This window comes from Penicillium taxi (assembly GCF_028828555.1).
Source record: "Penicillium taxi strain IBT 34144 chromosome Unknown utg000004l_segment0_segment0, whole genome shotgun sequence".
In the NCBI taxonomy this organism is placed as follows: Eukaryota; Fungi; Ascomycota; class Eurotiomycetes; order Eurotiales; family Aspergillaceae; genus Penicillium; species Penicillium taxi.
This window is the reverse complement of record NW_026643206.1, coordinates 2559526-2575809: the sequence shown is the minus strand read 5'-3', so window position 1 is coordinate 2575809 and position 16284 is coordinate 2559526. Positions and strand designations below refer to the sequence as shown.

General features: G+C 47.7%; 6 protein-coding genes across 6 annotated transcripts; 3 read left to right on the top strand and 3 right to left on the bottom strand.

Annotated features, from left to right (window-relative positions):
- Positions 1-411: 411 nt before the first annotated feature.
- Positions 412-6313, top strand: N7495_005874 (DNA-binding ATPase; the record flags this gene model as incomplete). The annotated part of the gene is made up of 4 exons (XM_057208525.1): positions 412-422; positions 482-499; positions 550-5961; positions 6019-6313. 4 exons carry the CDS (start codon positions 412-414, stop codon positions 6311-6313), a joined length of 5736 nt encoding a protein of 1911 aa, XP_057062299.1.
- Positions 6314-7362: 1049 nt separating this feature from the next.
- Positions 7363-9321, bottom strand: N7495_005873 (uncharacterized protein; the record flags this gene model as incomplete). Its single annotated transcript, XM_057208524.1, has 2 exons — positions 7363-9168; positions 9202-9321. The coding sequence occupies 2 exons, from the start codon at positions 9319-9321 to the stop codon at positions 7363-7365; spliced, it is 1926 nt and encodes a 641-aa protein (XP_057062298.1).
- Positions 9322-9797: 476 nt separating this feature from the next.
- N7495_005872 (uncharacterized protein) lies at positions 9798-10646 on the top strand (the record flags this gene model as incomplete). The annotated part of the gene is made up of 1 exon (XM_057208523.1): positions 9798-10646. The coding sequence occupies one exon, from the start codon at positions 9798-9800 to the stop codon at positions 10644-10646; it is 849 nt and encodes a 282-aa protein (XP_057062297.1).
- Positions 10647-12211: 1565 nt separating this feature from the next.
- On the top strand, positions 12212-13255 carry N7495_005871 (proline racemase family protein; the record flags this gene model as incomplete). Its single annotated transcript, XM_057208522.1, has 1 exon — positions 12212-13255. The coding sequence occupies one exon, from the start codon at positions 12212-12214 to the stop codon at positions 13253-13255; it is 1044 nt and encodes a 347-aa protein (XP_057062296.1).
- Positions 13256-13460: 205 nt separating this feature from the next.
- N7495_005870 (putative inositol phospholipid biosynthesis protein Scs3) lies at positions 13461-14544 on the bottom strand (the record flags this gene model as incomplete). The annotated part of the gene is made up of 2 exons (XM_057208521.1): positions 13461-13562; positions 13636-14544. Coding segments are annotated over 2 exons (1011 nt in total), but the record flags the coding sequence as incomplete, so codon positions are not given.
- A 1105-nt stretch (positions 14545-15649) lies between these two features.
- On the bottom strand, positions 15650-15871 carry N7495_005869 (uncharacterized protein; the record flags this gene model as incomplete). The annotated part of the gene is made up of 1 exon (XM_057208520.1): positions 15650-15871. One exon carries the CDS (start codon positions 15869-15871, stop codon positions 15650-15652), a length of 222 nt encoding a protein of 73 aa, XP_057062294.1.
- Positions 15872-16284: the final 413 nt, after the last annotated feature.

The following is a 16284-nucleotide window of genomic DNA, read 5'->3' as shown; positions in this document are numbered from 1 at the left end:
GGTAACCTGGAGAGGGCGAAGGGAGATGCCCTAATCAGACTAAAATCCAAGAAAAACGCGTCAGTCACGTGACCTATAAGTGGGGGCCCAAGCGCCTACTAGACCCGATATAGTTTAGTGTAGAAAAGCCAAACATGGGCCGGCGCGCCAGGCAAGAGCGTTCCAATGATATAAACCCGTTCCCCTCGACTCCTCTTGTAGTTACGATGCACTAAATTCCCCCTTCTGCTTAGTCATCCTCTCTTTGGTGTTGGGCGTTATCTCTTTTTTTACTATTATCTGATACAGATACACATTCACATTCACGTAAACATCATTCCATCGACGCGACTCTTCGCGTTTTCCTCAATTTTTGGTTTCTTTCACCATCGAGAGGGCTATTCCCTCGACACATCAGAGTGACGGCCCGCCATGACTTCTCGGTAAGTGTCTTCCTCCAATTATGACGCGCCGATCACATGACACTAACTCCACCATACAGACTCGACCGACTGGTCACGTGAGTACATTTATAACTATCTCACTTTATTGTCTAACCGATAATTGCAGATTACTTGAAACTGGCAGCACTCAGCTGATTCGAAACACTGCTGCTCAACAACTGGGTGATGTTCAGAGACAACATCCCGATGAGCTTTTCAACTTGCTGGGTCGTATTCTACCCTATCTGCGATCCAAGTCATGGGATACTAGAACAGCTGCTGCTCGGGCAATTGGGTTGATCGTCACGAATGCTGATATTTACGATCCTAATGAAGATGATGGGCTGCGTATTTCTTCTGCAGCAGATGATGACGAGGATCATGTCAAAACGGAGGTCAAAGAAGAGATCAAAGCAGAAGAAGCTTCCCTCGATCCAACCTTGCGACTTGATACTCTAGATCTAGCCGCTGTGTTGAAGCATGGTAGACGTTTACTCGGTACCGCTGGCAAGGAGAATGAGTACGCTCTGGCGGCAATGGCGACAATGGAACCGGCAGCACGTCTCCAGTCTCAGAAGAAAACCTTGTTTCACCGTTTGGGTCTCGCTGGAGAGTACACCGAAGTCGACCTCATTGAGAACAGCAGCGTCATCCCCAAACTAAGCAAGCCAACGACAAAACGAAAGCTATCGAGTATCACTGTTCACCGAGAAAACACCCTACAAGATGAGTCACCTTCACGGCCATCTTCGCCAGGTGAAACGCCCAAACAGGAAGAGGCTGGTCTCAGCAAACGTCAACTGAATCAGTTGAAACGTAAGAACAAGCTGAATGCCAAGTTTGGTGCTAATAAGGTCCGAGTCGTGGACTTGTCCGCCAGGCGACCCTCAGAAGTTGTCACGACTCCTGTCGTGGTGACTCCTCACGCCATCAAAGCCGAAATTACTGATGAGCAACTGAATGACGAAAACCCAGACTATTTTTCACTCGACCGATCTGCGGAAGACGACGATTCGAAAATTGTCTCGGAATTCAAAGGACCGATTGTACCCGAAAGACCGATGATTCAACCCGAGGTAGTTGATCAGGGGTCTGGATGGCCTCTGGAATGCATGTGTGAATTTTTAACCATGGACATTTTCGACCCGAACTGGGAGGTACGCCATGGCGCAGCGATGGCTCTTCGAGAGGTCATCAGAGTTCAAGGAGCCTCAGCGGGTCGTATAGACGGCAAGACTCGCAAAGAGAACGACGTACTCAATCGCAAGTGGCTAGATGATCTTGCCTGCCGCTTAATCTGTGTCCTGATGCTCGATCGATTCGGTGACTTTATTTCAGACAATGTTATCGCGCCCATTAGAGAGACTGTCGGTCAGACTCTTGGTGCTCTTCTATCACACCTACCGCCCACATCTGTCCGGCTTACCCATCGCTGTCTATATCGAATCACCATGCAGAACGATCTGGGCCTGGACCAACCGATTTGGGAAGTTTGCCATGGAGGTATGATCGGGTTGAGATATTTGGTTGCCGTTCGCAAATCCCTACTCATCAAAGACACTGGTATGGTGAATGGTGTTCTCGAGGCTGTAATGAAAGGCCTGGCCAATTTTGATGATGATGTGCGAGCTGTCAGCGCCGCAACACTTGTGCCCATTGCTGAGGAATTTGTGACATCATGGACCAGCTCCCTTTGTCCCCTCATGAATATTGTTTGGGATTGTCTTTCTAATATCCAAGATGACCTCAGTGCCAGTACAGGATCTGTGATGGATCTCTTGGCCAAGTTGTGTACATTCCCCCAAGTTTTGGATGCCATGAAGGAGAATGCGGCAGACGATCCTGAATCGTCTTTCGGCAAATTAGTTCCTCGCCTATACCCGTTCCTGCGACATACAATCACAAGTGTTCGTTCCGCCGTTCTTCGTGCGCTAATGACATTCCTGAAGTTGGAAGGAGAGGGTACAACGGATTGGTTGGATGGCAAGGCACTGCGCTTGATTTTCCAGAACATGTTGGTGGAGCGCAACGACGGCGTCCTCAAGCTGTCACTGGAAGTCTGGTCAGAGCTATTGAAGGCCGCTGAGAACCGAGGATTGTTTGGAGCCGATTCTGAACTCTTGGAATCTATTGAACCCTTGGTCACTTTGTCTCTCGGCCCCTTCGGCGTTCCTCGCTATCCTATTCCCATGAATACCAGCTTGTTCATATCACCCTCCGGCCGACCATTTGCTACGGTCGTCGCGCAGCTTCCAACCAAGGCCCTCTCTCCAGCTGCGACACCCGGCGCTGTTGAAAAGCCAAGCGGCAAAAGAAAATATGTGAAGAAAGAAGCACCTGAGCCGTCCCAATCAGTTCACAATGTGGATGGACACATGATGTCTGGAGACATTGATCTTGTCGGTGCCGATACGATGCTTAGATCCAAGATCTATGCTGCTAGGGGGCTTGGTGAATTGCTGTCTTTCTGGGATAAGCATGACCTTCCAAGTCTCTGGTCACCAATCTTGAATGGCCTTACCCATTCCGCGTCCAGTGCCCAGCTCTCTTCAGCCATGGTCATTACAGAGTATGCCCGTCTTTGTGGATCAGAGAGCAAATACGCAACATCCCTTTGCAAACCTCTGCGCTCAATTGTCGAAGGCGACCGGCCATCATGGTATTCCGATATAGCTTGCTACCTGCATGTCGCACGCGCTCAGTGCCATTCTCTTCTAAACACCTTCCGCGACCACGCCCATGTCCCACCCGCGCGCTTACCGACTCTGGCTGTTGTCGTTCAAGGAGATCCCGGGGCTGGCCCTAATGCATTCTCTCTGGCGGATGCCGAGAAAATTGTTGGGGCTGATTTCGATCGCTTGAAGAAAAATTTGACGCCTGCTCAACGGATCACTGCTACTCAAGTTTTGACCGACACACGCACTACTGCACAGTCGGCAGTCGATGATGCGCGTGGATTTAAAGAAAAGAGAGATATGCGCGTACTGGCGGCTGCTGCAGGTGCACTAGTCACCTTGCGAGACATTCCCAAGCGCCCGGGCCACATAATCAAGAGCATGATGGATAGTATCAAGAAAGAAGAGAACTTCGATCTCCAGCAACGTTCTGCAACCGCAGTTGCAAGCCTTATTGAGCATTACACTACTGCTACGAAACGTGGACCAGTTGACAAGATCTCAGGCAACTTGGTTAAATATTGCTGTGTGGATACATCTGAGACACCTGAGTTTTCGCATAATGCACAGTTGGAGAAATCGATCTTGTCTCTGCGCAAGGAAGAAGACCGAAGAGATCATCCTGATGCAGCCAAGTTCGAACGAGATGCCAAGGAGGCTCGCATCATGCGACGTGGTGCTAAGGATGCCCTGGAGCAGTTGGCTGTCAAATTTGGCGCAGAGCTCATGGAGAAGGTCCCCAACCTAGCGTCCTTGGTAGAACGCCCATTGAATGAAGCGCTGGCAGGTGAACTACCAGCAACGATCACTGATCCTGGAAATGAGCTCGGCCAAGAAGTTGTCGACGGCTTGTCTACCCTCCGGGCTCTTCTACCAAAGTTCAATACTGGGCTTTACCCATGGGTCATCAGTCTTATGCCAGTTATTGTCAAGGCTCTGCAATGCAGGCTTTCAGTCATCCGCTATGCGGCTGCCAAGTGTTTCGCTACAATCTGCAGCGTTATCACAGTGCAGGGTATGACGATGTTGGTTGAAAAAGTGCTGCCAAACATCAGCAGCGGGCTGGATGTTCACTTCCGTCAAGGAGTGATCGAGTGTATCTACCACTTGATTCATGTTATGGAAGATGGAATTCTTCCCTATGTGATCTTCCTTGTTGTTCCTGTGCTTGGTCGAATGAGCGACTCTGACTCCGATGTACGTTTATTGGCCACCACATCATTTGCCACACTTGTGAAACTCGTTCCTTTGGAGGCTGGAATTCCAGACCCGCCTGGATTTTCTGAGGAACTGCTGAAGGGACGAGACCGCGAACGTCAGTTCATGGCTCAAATGCTAGACTCCCGAAAAGTAGAGACATTTTCAATCCCCGTTGCTATCAAGGCCGAGCTTCGGCCATACCAGCAAGATGGTGTCAACTGGCTTGCATTCCTCAATCGTTATAATCTCCACGGCATTCTCTGCGATGATATGGGTCTTGGAAAGACTCTACAGACCATCTGTATTGTCGCAAGTGATCATCACATTCGTGCGGAAGAGTTTGCCAAAAGTCAATCCACAGATTCTCGCAAGCTTCCGTCATTGATTGTTTGCCCTCCATCGCTCTCAGGCCATTGGCAACAGGAGGTTAAACAATACGCGCCGTTTCTGAATTGCATCGCTTATGTTGGGCCCCCAGCAGAGCGTTCGCGATTGCAGGCGCTGCTTCCTCAGGCAGATGTGGTGGTAACATCATATGACGTCTGCCGTAACGACAATGAAGTGCTCAATCCGATTAATTGGAATTACTGTGTGCTTGATGAGGGTCATCTCATCAAAAATCCCAAGGCTCGGAACACAGTGTGTGTGAAACGTTTGCTTAGCAACCATCGTTTGATTCTGTCTGGTACACCTATTCAGAATAACGTGCTCGAGCTATGGTCTCTCTTTGACTTCCTGATGCCTGGATTCCTTGGCACCGAGAAGGTATTTTTGGACCGCTTTGCAAAGCCCATTGCAGCAAGCCGTTTCTCCAAATCCTCATCTAAGGAGCAAGAAGCAGGTGCATTGGCAATCGAGGCCCTCCACAAGCAAGTGTTGCCATTCTTGCTTCGTCGTCTGAAGGAAGAGGTCTTGAATGATCTACCTCCCAAAATCATTCAGAACTATTACTGTGACCCCAGTGAGCTGCAAAAGAAGCTATTTGAAGATTTCAGTAAGAAGGAACAGAAAGAGCTGCAAGATAAGGTGGGCAGCACAGAGAGAAACGACAAAGAGCACATTTTCCAAGCTTTGCAGTACATGCGTCGACTCTGCAACTCCCCTGCATTGGTTGTCAAAGAAGGCCACAAGCAGTACAATGAAGTCCAGAGTTTCTTGTCGTCTAAACGATCCAACATCCGAGATGTGGCACATGCCCCGAAGCTTTCAGCATTGCGTGACTTGCTGGTCGACTGCGGTATTGGTATCGACACATCTACTGAGGGCGAGCTAGACACTGGTGCAAGCTATGTCAGTCCGCATCGTGCCCTTGTTTTCTGTCAGATGAAGGAGATGCTAGACATTGTGCAAAATGATGTCTTGAAGAAACTTCTCCCATCTGTTCAATTCCTTCGTCTGGATGGTGGCGTTGAAGCCACCAAACGCCAAGACATTGTCAACCGGTTCAACACCGATCCCAGCTACGATGTGCTGCTTTTGACTACTAGCGTCGGTGGATTGGGTCTGAACCTTACAGGAGCCGATACCGTCATCTTCGTTGAGCACGACTGGAATCCGCAAAAGGATATCCAAGCCATGGACCGAGCTCATCGTATCGGCCAAAAGAAAGTCGTTAACGTGTACCGACTGATCACCCGAGGCACTCTGGAAGAGAAGATCTTGAAGTAAGTACTACCCTTCAACGAGCCAACTTGATGCATGCTAACCTATTCAACCTACAGCCTACAGCGGTTCAAGATCGACGTCGCCTCGACCGTGGTCAATCAACAGAATGCCGGTCTCGGCACCATGGATACAGACCAACTTCTGGACCTTTTCAGCCTGGGCGAAACGGCAGAAACAGCTGAGAAACCAAGTGATCAAACCGGCAACGAAGTCGATATGGTCGACATCGATGGCGAAGTCAAGGAGAAGGGAAAGAAGGGCTGGCTTGACGACCTCGGCGAGCTATGGGACGACCGCCAATACCAGGAAGAATACAATCTGGATTCTTTCTTGGAAACAATGAAGAGTTAATCGTCTTTAACTCGTTACTATACGCCAACATTGGAAACTGTTTCATCTCTATTTCGGTTTGGCCAGCTTCTCACTCTACTCTACTCCGTCATTTCCTCGCTCAAGCAAAAAGACACATGTCTTGAGCGCCCCCAAAAAATCTTGAACTCACCACGATCGTAACGTTTCACGTCCTATGTCTCTCTTCTCTACTCCTGTACCATATCTGAGTACAATATGCATTAGTAATAATCCTTGCTTTTCCTCGGATCGTTACTAAGTCCTGTTTTTTTGGGATTTGTGTTTCCTGTCATCTGTACCCATTTGTCTTCGACCCTTTGGTGAATGCATGTACTTTTAGCTCAAAAATTTCTGCCGCAAACACTGTAAAGAAGAATCCTTCCTTACCCTTGGCATATGGAACATAGCCTATGTTTTACAGCAGTTCTCTTCTCAAATAACTACATGCTTAACTCTCCTTAGAAAATTGTAGCAAAGAACCATATTGGCGTATTCGTGTCATTGTCTCATACCGTAAAATTGAAAAACAAGTAAGCCTCCCAATAAGACACATCACTTCTGAGAACCTGCATCAGACTAGATACCTGAAGCAGAGCTGGCTAGCAGCACGAGAACCTAGAGCTTGGAAAAGATAACAGGAGAAATAAAGCAATGTCACGTTCAACGCCATCGACAAATTAGTCAAAAAAGGAAAGAATGAAAGCAACTCCGACAGAAAACCGTAGTCGTGCCCAGACAGAATATTGCTTGGATAAAAGGTACCATAGATGCATGTTAATCCTGAGATCTCAAGGGACAGACCGGAGAGAGCAAAGCCAACATGTAAAATCAAACTGAAAGAAGAAAAATAGTCGGATTTGATGGCCGGCAAAAGTTTAGTCACATAAAAATAGCAAGAGATGTTGGTTTGTTTGTTGTCAATCAAAGGGGATAAACTGAGGTCGAAAAAAACAATGGAATGGAAGGGTCAATCGAGTGAAGCATGGTTAGGGATCGCTCATCGTTCATAGCACAGCGCGCCAGGCGAGTGCGTTCATTTTAATTTATGTTCAGTTTCGCGCCTTCGGCTTGGAAAGCATATTCAACCGACTCATTCTGAGCATGCCACGGGGCTTCTGACTCGCCGGAGTAGCAACTCGACCTGGCATGGAGCGGACAGGGGTCTTGATAGGTTGAGTCTTAACTGGGCTGGGAGTAGGCGGGCATTTCTTCAGTCTCTTAGGAGTACGTCCCACAGCGGGTGACTTATTCTCGGCATTCTCAGTTGTATGAACGTCGTAGTCATCGACCTGGTCTCTGTGGCGCTTTTTGTTGAGGATTCCATGAGCAATGCCATGGGTCACAACTGGAAGCTCAGAGTGAGAAGAGGCTGGACTGCTGGCATCCGAACGCCGAACGTGGCGAATAGAAGGTGAGGCCTCGACAGCGGCATTTTTTTCGGGTGTAAGAGTAGGTAGAGTGGGATAGGAGATGTTGGAGGTGTTGGAGCGGGATGGAGTTGTGGGAATCTTAGATTGAGAGGGGGATTCCTGGGCTTCCTGGGCCAGAGTATATCGAGACTTGACACTAGGTGTGAATTCAACATGCTTCTTCGGGGACGGCGTAGGGGCAGATTCGGTTTCCGGCTTAGCCGAGAAGATCGAGTCAGGGTTGAAATCAGGAGCTGCCAAATGTGTGCCAGCTGCGATTTTGGATGGATCACGAGAGAACAAGGGCTGGCGTTTGCGGAGAATGGACCGCAGGGCATTAAAAGTAGGCAAGCTGCTCTTGAAGCGAGGGTTGAAATCGGTACGCGGGGTGCGTGGGGGTGCTGCAACGTTAACGGCTGGAGATCGCACCTTTGAAGGAATCAGTGATGTCTTCGGTGCCCTCACGCTAGCCGTGGAACGCGACATTGATGCCCGAGTAGGAGTCATAAGGGAGCTGCGAATTGCGCGAGCGCGTGGAACAGCAGGAGGAGCGCGCGGACCCGCAGGCTTGCCAATAGTTTTCTTAATGTCAATTTCTTCCTTCTTGATACTGGTGCGGTTGGTCGAGGTGTCATCTGTGAGATTGTGCTTGACTCGTTTACCCGAGGCAGTAGGGGTGGAAGTTGCCCCGGGCTGTGCTGGAGAATGTGAAGACGAAGATTTCTCGTCCGGCTCGTCGAGCTGGGCCTTCGATTTCGTCCGCTTCAAGGACTTTTCCGTGGGCAGGAGGCGACCTGGAGTAGCCCGGAAGGACGAGGGATGTCCGGCAATCGAATCCATTTTCTTGAATTCGGCCATATGCACATCACTAAATCGTCCGGCCTTGCCTCTGGGCTTTGCGATCTTTCGGGTTCCGTAAGCACTCTCAGCCGCATGCTCTTGCTCATCTTTCTGTGCCTTATCTGAGATCATCTGAGCTTTAATTCTCGATACATCTTCTCGCACACTGGCCATCAGGAGCCTGGCTTCTTCACTAAGCTGAGCATCTTGGCCAAACTTGATCTCGTAGCCAGGAGTGCCGTATTGGGTGAGCCCGGGCGATGCTCTAGACTTGGAAGGGGTAGTATCAATAATTGTTTCTTTCACAATTTTGCCATCAGCATCTTTCTTGACGGGGTTAAAGCCGAGAAGCAAGCCCGAGTCAGGTTGCTTGGTAGTGCTTTGACGCGCCTTGCTGGGATGCATTTCTTGCCGAGGCGGACGAGGAGCAGACGCGCTAGTTGGAGTTCGTGTTTCGGTGATTTTCTGATGTTTTGTTGTCTTTGGGGTTTTCTGAACAGACTTCTTGGAGACGGGTGTGTGAGCATCATGAGCAGTGGTCTCATCGCGTTCCTCAACGGAGGACAGCTTAGCAGAAATAGCCGGTTGGCTAATCGACTCTTGAACCTATGAAATTTCACATATTAGTCAAGATCATACATACATACAGTGACGTCGTGAGAGGGGATTAAGCACGGGCGTTGCCTGGGTACGCACATCGGGGGCGGGAGATGGTTGAGCACTAGTGCTTCGCAGGCGCGCAGAGCGCCGAACCGCCATAGCTAAATACTAATAGTCCCGCTTTTGAAGAGTTTGAAATAAGGCTTGAATATTGATGAAGGGTAATTGTGGATGGGGTGGAGTGGAGAAAGACGTGGTTGACGGGGGGAAGCGAATCGAGAAGTAAACAACGCGTTTGACGTCACATGACTAATCATCTATCAGCTTATCAACTCCACTGCATATGTGTATCAAGTCACCTTTTTTTCTTTTGCCCTTTAGATATCAGATTAGCCGTTCATTGTTCTTTAAGAGATTTCAAGTCGAAGGAATATTCTAGACTAAGCTTACCTATGCTACTTAGGTACTTGATTTTCCTCTTCATGAGACTAACCGCAGGACCAATCGGATTTTAAGCTGACACTCGTCGTATCTCGAATTTTCAGCCTCAAGGTCCTTTGAATTCCATCCCTTGACGTGCTGAAGTTTTCAGGTCTTCACTCTTATTGTGCCCCCGCTCTCTCGATACCGATGAAATGGCATACCCCGAGCCACACATTCACAACCCTACAGGTGCCCATACACATACCTTTGTATTTCTCCATGGAAGTGGGAGCAGTGGTCCCGAATTCTGCGAGGAGATGTTCTCCATGGCAAATTCAAAGATGCTGAACTTGCCTCAAAGCCTTCCAACATGGCGGTGGGTTTTCCCATCCGCAAGTGTACGATGGCGTTCTAGGTTTGAACAAGACATGCCAGTATGGTTTGATTATTACTCCCTCGAGGATACAGAGGAGAAAAAAGAACTACAACTTGACGGCCTTCGAGAATCAGTCTCCTACATCCTCAATATCCTGGAACAAGAAATTGAGCGAATTGGCGATCCTAGCCGTGTGATACTCGGAGGAATTAGTCTCGGTATGGCGACTGCTCTGTGGACTTTACTTTGTGCACCAGGCCGGATCGAGGAACCACTCGGTGGCGTTGTATGCTTTTGTGGCTGGTTGCCATTTGTCAACCAAACGGAAGATTTGATTCAACGTCTCTTAGACACGGAGAGATCTGGCGTTTTTAGTGCGCTGGAAAGACAGCGCCAAGTATCGAAGTTGTTTTTTGATACTCTCTCTGGACTTGGCTTTTCACCAATGAAAGAAGACGCCAACACATCTGTGCTGCTGACACCGATGTTCCTCAGTCATGGAGTCGACGACGGCTTGGTACCAATTGAGCATGGTCGCCGGGCAGCTCAAACTTTGAAAAAAATTGACATACAGATAGAATGGAATGAGTTTTCTGGTGCTGAAGCTAATGGACATTGGATTAAGGAGCCTCAAGGCCTTGATCAAATTATGAAATTCATCGAAGACCATATTATGGACCTTTGAAGCAGCACGACTAAGCAGATGTCTTCTGAGCTTGAAGAAGTGCGCGAGATACATTGAATAACGAAATACCTAGTAGCTACATGAATGAATTAGTGATTAATGTATCACCTCTCGTCAAAATTCATCTCAGTTATGCTTCAGTTGTAGGTGGACCAATATACTTCTTCATTCCATATACCCAGTACCAAATAGTGGCCACAAGAGTAAAGGCAACGAAGATAAAGGGTACATAGTTCACAGTATCTGCGGTGGCTGGAATAACAGAAGACATGCAGAATAAGCCTACGCAGAGTAAGCCCCAAGCTGAGATAGATAGTTAATAAATTTCTAGCTGGAGACCAAGAACAGAAGCTTACTAAGGTCTATAACATTACAAAATACCCCCGAGCTTTCCTATGTCAAATGCTCCATTTCTGATCTGGATTCGACTCCTGATGAGAGAGATACTAATTAGAATTGCGTAGCTAACAGTCAGAGAGAGAGAGAGAGAGAGAAAACAAGGGTGGTTTGCAGTGATCTTGATATTTTCCTTATACTAAGCGAGAAACGGTAGTAGTGCATCCGATCCCACAAATGATGGATAGCACAATTAGGGGAAGTAAAAGAACAAATGCGCCTCCCGAGTTACCAACAGCGGATTTGATGATTCTCGGGACTGGCTGACCAGACTCAGAGCAATGAGATCTTTGAAGAAATACCAACCAGGTTAAGAAGGGAAAGTCGGCCACAGTGTTCATGATAACGGTAGCCACAATGGCTTTTGGTACTTGGATGGTTCCTAGACTTCTTCACACATCCTGGGAACAAAGTCAACTAAAGCTCTTGTATGTATTACTCACCATCTCCTCTTCGGAGTTCCTAAGAGAACTACAGATATCAGGATCTCAATCCTCTAGAGATCCAATATTCAATTGACCAATAGCTTGTCAGTGACACAGAATCTGACCCTATGACTCTAAGCTGAGACAGAAAGGGGGGAATAACCCTGGAATGGTGGAATATTTCAAAGTAGACGAGTATGACCCATGCATCGCACTTAGTTCAATAGAATGAAATCAATGTTTGCTGGAAATGTGGATTTTGGGAGCCGACTAGTCGACTCTTCATATTTCTTTTCTTTTGCAACGTCCAAGAGCAGCCTTTGAAGTAAGCAGGGCGCAACCGAGCTCCTGTGTTTGTCGACTTCAATATATTCAGTCTAAGATCCAGGCCTTCGGGATATCACGAGATCAAATTTTCTTTGTCTGCGAGAAGTAAAGAGCATCATCTTGCATATGATGTATCCACTCACATGTGCACATGACCGCTCACACATATCGTCGGAGAATACTTCCACCCTTAGGTTTGCTTTCAGCGGCTACGGCGCCAGCTACAAACCCTGGAAAGAGTCGACGATTTTAAAATATTCTGGCTAATGCAGGCCTCTGCGATCAATCCTCGCTGCCAATGGAGTAGGAAGGCCGTCTAAAAACTACTTATAGTCCGGCAAAGGTGCTAATATGGAATCTGGTTGCGAAAACATCCTGAGCTGATATTTTTCAAATTAACTCCCTGTCGATCCCGATATGCCCTTTTCAAGATCGTTGACTGTGGTTGGATGTCACGCTGAGGGTGAAGTTGGCGATGTGATCACCGGCGGAGTCCTCGACGTTCCAGGGAAAACAATGTTTGAAAAGCTCATTCACATGTCAACTCAGAAAGACCACATTCGCCAACTTCTCCTCAACGAGCCTCGAGGCCGTGCTTCAATGAACACAAACCTGATTCTCCCACCCTGTGATCCACGTGCAGATGCTGGATTCTTGATCATGGAGAGTGAAGAATACGCGCCGATGTCTGGCTCGAATATCATCTGTACGACGACTGTGCTTCTTGAAACTGGCATGATCCCAATGCAAGAGCCTATCACTGAAGTTTCCCTGGACACTGCGGCCGGTCTGGTGAAAGTCACTGCCGAATGTGAAGCAGGCAAGTGCAAGAGTGTGGAGTTCCACAATGTCCCTGCTTTTGTGTTGGAGCTAGACTATAAAGTTCAGGATCCTGCTTTTCCTCGTGGAGAGGTCTCGGTTGATATTGCATATGGAGGAATGATGTACATTTTGGTCGATGCTGCCTCGTTGGGGTTGAAGATTGACAATTCACACGCTACTCAACTGGTCAAGATTGGGGAGCGGATCAAGCGTGTCGTTGAGGCTTTGTATACCCCTGTACACCCGGAGAATAGTGGTATCACAGGGTTTAGTGTCCTGGAGTTTACTGAGCCCGTGACTAGGGAACATGACTGCCAGGTTGCTGTCAATGCTGTGGTTGTTTCGCCCGGACGATTTGATCGCAGTCCCTGTGGAACTGGGACATGTGCTCGACTCGCCGTTATGCACGCCAGGGGCCAGATCGAAGTGGGAGAGGTTTTGAAGCACCGGAGTATCATTGGTACGGAGTTCGTCAGTAGAATTTCCGGCCTGACAAAAGTTGGTGACTATCCGGCTGTTCTACCTACAGTCAAAGGCCGAGGTTGGATCACAAGTTTCAAACAGGTTGTTTTAGACTCATCGGATCCCTTCCCCGAGGGATTTAGGATAGGTGATCAGTGGCACATGGAGCCGAATTAGCGATACTGGATTTGTTAAAAAAAGGATTGAGTTTTCTGTATAATAGAAGACGCAATGCAATGACTGGGAGAAGGTATGGACAAGGAGTGAAAAGCATATGAAAGCCAAGCCTGGCCATGAATAATACATAAATTAAAATGCAACGCAATCTATTTAGTTCTGACAGTATAGTTACAAGCATTAGATAAGAGTAAGGCGAGTAATGTTATATCCCTGGTAACCCAACGATATCTCTCCAGGACGCGAGTTTTCTCGGAAGCACATAGATAGTATAAATGGTACTTAGTGCAATGATCATACCAGCCCACTAGAGAGAGAGAGAAAAAAAGGTCAGTTTTGAAGATAAGAATTTACAGGGCCGATCAGGATTGAAAACTCACCTTTTCTAGCCATGTGTGGAACCAGATAGCAGTCATGAAAAGCATCCACCATCCTAGGCCGACCACAGCCCACACCAAGCGCAACGACCAAGTCCTCACAAAACCAGAAAGACCATCGTTATTTCCAGTATGAGGGATATCTGGGTCACTCGTTTTTCGCTCACGGAAATTAGTAGCTTCAGGGCGCGTGGCTGAGCCTGCGAAATTCCCATATGCACCAACGCCGATCGCCTCGAATGCCAAGTGCGCTGTCACTAGCACTAACATGAAAACGTGTCCACTGATGTCGTGACCACCCGTCCACGCTCCACCGGCAGCTTTGCAGGCTCCTGCGGTAAATACTGTTTCCAGTTTGGCAGATGAAATGGACTCCGCGCTCAGCTTGTTAATGGCGTGCCGGCATTTTCCACCGGTAGCTACAAAGCCTCGATCGATAATCGGTGGACCAAAGAACCATTGTGTCATCAGATACCATACGGTAGTCACGAGTGCATATCGTAGAAGAGATTGTAAGGCACGGCGGAATCGCGTTTGCTGTTGTGATGGAGAGAGCGAGGGTGTGTAGTACGAGGGCTGGGCGAAGAGGAGTGAGGCGAAGGCGAGAGTAGTCCACAGCCATCCAATTTTCACAAAATAAACGTTGAAGATGTTGTTCTTCCGTGCGAAGTAGTTGACTGGGTTTTCAGATAAGTACAGATCCGCTGCGAGAGAAGGTGCTAGCGGGCCTGGCAATTGGGATGGTGGAGGTATGAGTGCCCTAGAGCCATGAGCTGTCGGTGATATAATTGAGAATAGTGAACCCAGAAGTAGCGTCGCTGGGTATATGAGGAGGACGGCCGATGAGGGCGCAGGTTGGGTGGAAGTGGCCATTGTCGTATATTGAAGCTGTCGACGCCTCTCAAGGCTAGGCTATATCAGAGAGCGTGTACAGGGCAAAAGAACCAGAAGTGGCACAGGTTGAGTGTAGAAGTATGCGTAGACAGAATCAACCGTAGTACAGAGGTAATTAGCAAGTATGGGGTCTTGGTAAACAGGGAATGTGAAGTTGAGTGGAATGACATCAACTCCACTTGCGGCTTAATGATTCACACCTGAGGCACCAACAATCTTGTTGGTAAAGTACATCCAAAAAACTATGAATTCTCGACAACAGCTCTATGTGTCTGTTCAAATCGATAGACAGTAGACTAATATGGCTCATTCTTGGGAAGAAGTTACAGAAATCACAATACTGCCCCTCTACTTAGGCTTATAACTTGCTTCACACATGATAAGTGGATATATTGCTTCATACGGTGGGTGGCGTGTTGGATTAGAAGCCCATTTTTGCGATTGAACCCTACATGGGTCTTCGTTTTCTTCGGGTCTACTCTTCAGTCTCTTCTCCCCTCATCATTTAGATTATACGGTATAATATTCAAGATCAGTCTTGGTGGTTGGATTACTTCACATCCCTTCGAACATCTATCCCCAAGATTTCAATGCTAACTAAATCCACAAGAGAAGTTACTCAATGCTCAACATGACTCAACAATGATATTCAGCTGCTCAAACTCTTGTATTGGCGGCTTATCATCGCATGATCCCGAGGTCGGAACCTGCCCAGTGTAATGAATGCTGAGTGAAGATGAAAATAACCATCATTATTGGGATCGGATGTTGAAGTATTTTACCGCAAAGATTATGCTCCATTTAAAGATAGTAGATTCTCTTCGTGCCAACCAGATTTACTTAGGTAAATCTACAGGTAGCTATTAGCCTCGCTTGAGCATTGGATCCAGTTCGCTCTAAGCAGTATCCATGTATCTTGAATGAATAATCATATTGAGCCCAAGTAAATACAACTGGGAATGCTACAGCATTGGAACTATAGAAATATGACAGTATTCTGAGCTCTCTACTTCATCTACTTCCAATCTTGGAAGCTGGTAGCCAACCAACCCCGTCCCCTATTGCCATCAGCATATCATAAATTCCCTTCACCTCGGAAGTGCACAAGGTTGGAAGCAGTCACCTAGCAGCTGCCTCCGGAAGACCCGTTGTCACAAGAGGAGCTGGAGTTCGAAGACCCAGAGTTCGAAGAATCACAGCTACTTCCACCAGAGTAGGATGAGGAAATGGTGCTGTAATAAGTAGCCTGGGCCGCTGCGTTGGCTTGGGCTTGGGCGGCATTGTTTCGTCGGCGTCTCTCTTCTTCTTCTTCTCGTCGGCGATCTGCAGCAGATTTCTGAGGCATGATGAAGTCTGTACTTGTAATTATTGGGATTGGTTTCGAGTTCTAGACTTCAGGGGTAGCATGGATGGTTTGAGCAAACCTTTGAATCGGGCCTTTGAGTAGCAGTTGAACACAGATCTATGAGGCCAGAAGATGGATGGAAGTATGATATTTAGGTAGAGTGACACCTGTAAAAGTCTCTGAGTAGTATAGATATATTCTTCGAGGTTGGCAATTTCAAGGCTTATATACCTCTCAAGTGCTGTTATCCAGTAGATTCGGATAACCATAGGCATAAGGCATACAAGGGTGATTTATGGCTAACTAGTTAGATTCTCCGCACCTTCAGATGTCGTAAGTTTTTGCGCCCAGCACTGCCCCATTCTAGTAGCTGTCATCTTTTAGGAAACTGTAGGCAAGATAAGCGTGACTTT